The sequence below is a fragment of the Cannabis sativa genome, chromosome X (genome assembly GCF_029168945.1).
Source record: "Cannabis sativa cultivar Pink pepper isolate KNU-18-1 chromosome X, ASM2916894v1, whole genome shotgun sequence".
In the NCBI taxonomy this organism is placed as follows: domain Eukaryota; kingdom Viridiplantae; phylum Streptophyta; class Magnoliopsida; order Rosales; family Cannabaceae; genus Cannabis; species Cannabis sativa.
In genome coordinates, this window is record NC_083610.1 from 17,321,109 (window position 1) to 17,325,769 (window position 4,661).

Sequence of the window (4,661 nt, forward strand, 5' to 3'; positions counted from 1 at the left end):
AATACTTTAAAAAAAATTATGAATAATTTTATTGAAGTATTGAAAAGATTATTTAAGTATTTAAATCCTAATTTTGACTATAATATACACCATTCCACCTCAACACTAAAATCATCCTATCATCTTATATTATTTATTAATTTCTGAATTATTTAATTTAATGAATAAAATGAGTAAGGAAGATAATAAAAGCAAGTCAGGTGAATATATGGACAGTAGTAGCACTTACTTTTTATTGTAGTTTGAAACCAACTTTATTTCTTTTTATTGTAGTTCAAAACCAACAGTCCTCCTCACCCCTCGTCTTAACTATAAACTATTGTTTATGTGACTAAACAAAAAGAATGGAACTAGATTTGAGAGAGAACGTATATTTGAAGAAAAGTATATATATATGACTTTTAATTTTTGCAAATAATAATAATAATATAAATTGCTCAATTATTTTTGTGCTGTGTGTCAATGTCAAGTGGACCATGAGGCTGAATTGAAGTTAGGCCATGGGAAATTTCAACTGGTAGAGAGGGGCGAAATGGGCCATTAAACATGGTAGAATGGATTACTTGCGAATACTGACCACTATGATCCTGTTGTTCTGTTAGAACCACTACCTATTTGAGGTAGGAATATTGATGTGGTTATCCATCCACACCACACCATATGGGGGCTTAATGTTTGTAAATGCCAATTGCCATGAGAAATGGACCAAACAAACACTAAACATCAACACACACAACAAAAAGCAGCCAACAAACTGAGCCAACTTAAGAAAAGGGTCCCCCAACTGTTGTGTGCTTACTACCACACTGTCCTACAACACATAATAATGGCTAGAGACATATTGTCTTTTCCCTGTTTTGGTATCCCATGCCAAAACCATTCCTTAGCTTTCTTGGACCAGGCACATTAAAATCATGCAACTAAACATAACAATAAAATAAAATAAATATCACAACACAATGACCCAATTGCCCATCAATTATTTACTTTTTGTGTATACCTCTCTTTATAACATCATATTTTGAAAAGGTAACTAACAAAAATAAATCATTTTTTTAAGTATATTTTGTACTTTAGGTTCCGAAAAATTTGACTAGTTTTCTTAAAAAATTTAGAATTCCAAAATTTTAAATGGTATGAAAAATGAGTATTGTTGGTTGTTTTAAGTAGTCATCTCAAGCCAAATGACTTTATGGAACTAGTCACTCAAGAGTTTTTGCTGACTCTCGACAACTAGTCCCATAAAACTATTATTATTTTGCAAAATATTATCAAAATTAGACCAAAACACAAAACTACACATCCATCCAATTTTGTAAAAAAACGAGTCCTATTTGATTTTTTTTTTTCCTTTTAAAAAGCAAATTTTTATATTAGAAACCTTTAAGACTTTATGTATTTATTATTTGTTTTGTTAATTTATATTTCAAACTTGAGATCTTTGCAACTCAATTTATCATTAAGCGATGCGAACATTGAACAATTATGATATTTGGTTTAAATTCTAAAACAAAAATCATGAACAAATTAGGAATAGAACCCAAAAAAAATTTCAAAGTTTTGATTGCTACAAATTGATATAAACACTTGAAGCTGACCGTTGGAAGGTGACAAATCCAGAAAAAAGCATAGTGTGTACATTTTTAGTTAGGTTGCGGATTGGCTCAATTTTATTTGTTTTTTCTTCTTTTTTATTTTTCCAGTCCCATCATCATGCCTTCTGCCCTCACTTTTCCAACTTTTCCTGTCTAACTCTACAGTACAATGGCTTTATTAACAGTGTTGAATACAAAAGAAAAATCATCAGTCCCTGCAGCTGAGCTGAGCTGAGCTGAGTATGGCAATGGTAATGGTACTGGTATTACACTATCATTCTCATAAAAGCCTCACCCTCATGTGGGGTATATCCTTTTAAACTCATTCCCCCACCATTCCAATGACCCTAAATGTGATGCAATTCATAAATCATCACAGTACCTTAAAAACTGGCAGAAAAGATAAGATAGAGAGAGAGAGAGAGACAGTAGAAATTATAACACTAACAGTAGAGCATGCATACCCTAGAGCAATTAAATGGAGAGAATAAAGCTGCTTTTTTACTGATTTTTCTTTTTTGGATCCTTCTTCTTGTTTTCTTTATGACTATATAATCTTTGTACATGATAATAATTGAAAGGGTTCAAAAGAAAACGATGAAAAGATTCAACATAAAGAGTTGTAGGCCCATATCATATATATTATAATTTATATTAACAAATATCAAAAGATTAGCCATGTGTCAACTATTGTGCTTTTACCACATACCATTATGGTATTGGTTGGTTGATCTCTATGACCCAAAATATTAGACGAAAAGCAAATAGCCTAAACAACCTTTTTCCCTAACTTTCTTTTGTTTTTGTTTATATAGTTTTGATCTTTCATAGTGCGATCTCAGTCTGCAAAGAAGCGGGCTTGAAACCTATCTGCTGCTGCTGCTGCTGTTGTTCACCTTCCCACCTTGCCTTGGCTATGACTCCATCATGCACAGGCACGTACTCCTGACCACAACAACAGCAGAGCAATCTCATCAAATACAAAAACCCCCCAAATAATTAAAAAAAAATAAAGAATGGGATATCTTAAAATAATGGCCAAAAAGAGGATGACCCACCTCCAGTTTCTGAACAAGCTCTTTGGCATTGGGGGCAGAGACTATGATGTGGCGCTGTGAAGGCTTAATGAAACCATCATCCACTGCTTTGTCAATAAAAGTGAGAAGAGAGTCGTAGTAGCCATCCACATTGAGCAGACCTACCTGAATATTTCACACATATAAAAACCTTAACAGTTTTACAAAAGTGAAAAGGAAAAAAAACTAATATTTTGCTGATCTTACTGGCTTGTCATGGATGCCAAGTTGAGCCCAGGTGATCACTTCAAGCAACTCTTCTAGTGTTCCATACCCACCTGAAGTTAAAAAAAGAAAAACAAAGATTAGTTACAACTCCATTAGAATTAATAAAAGGAAAAAATGAGAGAAAGAGAGAAAGATGGGACCTGGCAAGGCAATAAAACAATCAGAATGGCGGGCCATTTCTGCTTTCCTTTGATGCATGTCGGCTACTGGCCTAACTTCACCAACTGTCTCGCCTGTTATCTGAGGCTCCAAATACATAAACACATTTTTACCCATAATAAAAGAAGTAACAAGCTTTTCTAACTACACTCTAAAAGAAATGAAAACCCACAAATTACAAAAAAAAAATGGAAAACCCAGCTGAGTACTGACCTCTTTACACATTAGAGTTCTGGGAATGATCCTGTGACAAAAAGAGAACAAATAAGATGGAGTCACAAAATACTCAAAAAGAGCCACACTTGAATATAGTAACAATATATATATATGTATATACCCGAGAACACTTCCTCCTGCACGATGAACAACCTGAGAAACCAAACCCATTAGACCAATACTGCCTCCACCATAGACAAGGTCCAACCTTTTTGATACCTATAACAAAAACAGTCAAACCCCAATCGTCAAAAGAGTTGAAATATCAGTATAAAGAAAAAAGAAGAGGAAAAAAAACAGTACCAGCTCTTCCCCCAGTTCAATGGCTGCATCTCTATAACAATCTCTCTTCCCAGTACTACTCCCACAAAATACACAAACAGACTTAAACCTTGATATTAACAGCTTCCCCTCCATGTCTAAAGAATACAAGGTAGTGAATTATACTTTGTGGAAATGGCTTTGGTACTAAGTAGTAAAGGACAGCCCCAATATATAGAGAGAGCCTAAAGAATATACGACTTAAAAGGAAGGCTACCTCAATATGAAATAGTTATTATTTAAAATAAAAAATAAAATATTCATGTGTAGAGAGAAAGAGTACTGCGGTTTCCTTTTCTGCTGTGGATGAAAAGAGAGGAAGTAAGACAAAAAGGCCAAGCAAGAGAGACAGAGTGGACGAGTGAGCGACCATGTATAATTCCATAGGCCCTCATACAATACGTGTCATCATTTCATGCCAGAATGTTTTGTGTTTTCATAGTTAGGCTCGTAATGTAAGAAGATATTTTATTTAAAAAAAAAAAAAAGATTAAAATTAAATATAACATCCTAGCTAACCTGCCTCTCCAGTCCAGGGTCACAAATCTCTCTCTCCCACTTTATGTCTGTATCATTTTTATTACAAGCAATCATAACTTGATGGCTAAAACACATGCACAGTTATGCACTAAATTAAAATTAACAATTCCAAAATAATATAATATTGAGTAATTCCAAAATAATATCTAAAAGTAGTCACGCAACGCTGCTTATTTGTTTCTGCCTATAAAATACTTTTTTTTTGTTTAATTTTTGTGTGTAGTTGTAATTATTTAGAATTATTTGTAAATTTATAAAAAATTTAAAATATTTTAATATGCACAAAATAAAATTTAAATATTTTATTGTTTATAGTGTTGAATATGTTATTTGGATCTTGATTATTTTCAATATTTAAGTGGTTATTGATTTTAATAATGTGAAAATTAATATAATAAATTATTAAATAATATAATATTAAAAAAATTGAATAATTATAATCAATACAATTTATGCTTTTATAAATTTGAGTTGATGTGGGAATTGAATTGGATCTAAATATAAAATAAGTAGTTATAACATATTT

At 32.2% G+C, this 4,661-nt stretch overlaps 1 protein-coding gene across 2 annotated transcripts; it reads right to left on the bottom strand.

The window, feature by feature from the left end:
• Nucleotides 1-2,201: 2,201 nt before the first annotated feature.
• LOC115704267 (cytokinin riboside 5'-monophosphate phosphoribohydrolase LOG5) lies at nucleotides 2,202-4,158 on the bottom strand. 2 transcript variants are annotated; one of them, XM_030631484.2, is made up of 7 exons: nucleotides 3,578-4,158; nucleotides 3,396-3,493; nucleotides 3,272-3,302; nucleotides 3,040-3,139; nucleotides 2,879-2,949; nucleotides 2,654-2,797; nucleotides 2,202-2,540 (listed from the first exon to the last, which is right to left on the bottom strand). In XM_030631484.2, exons 1-7 carry the CDS (start codon nucleotides 3,689-3,691, stop codon nucleotides 2,421-2,423), a joined length of 678 nt encoding a protein of 225 aa, XP_030487344.1. In that variant the 5' UTR covers nucleotides 3,692-4,158; the 3' UTR covers nucleotides 2,202-2,420. The 2 variants fall into 2 exon arrangements, with proteins under 2 accessions (XP_030487344.1, XP_060961666.1); XM_061105683.1 differs by having other exon boundaries at nucleotides 3,272-3,493.
• Between the last annotated feature and the right edge of the window lie 503 nt (nucleotides 4,159-4,661).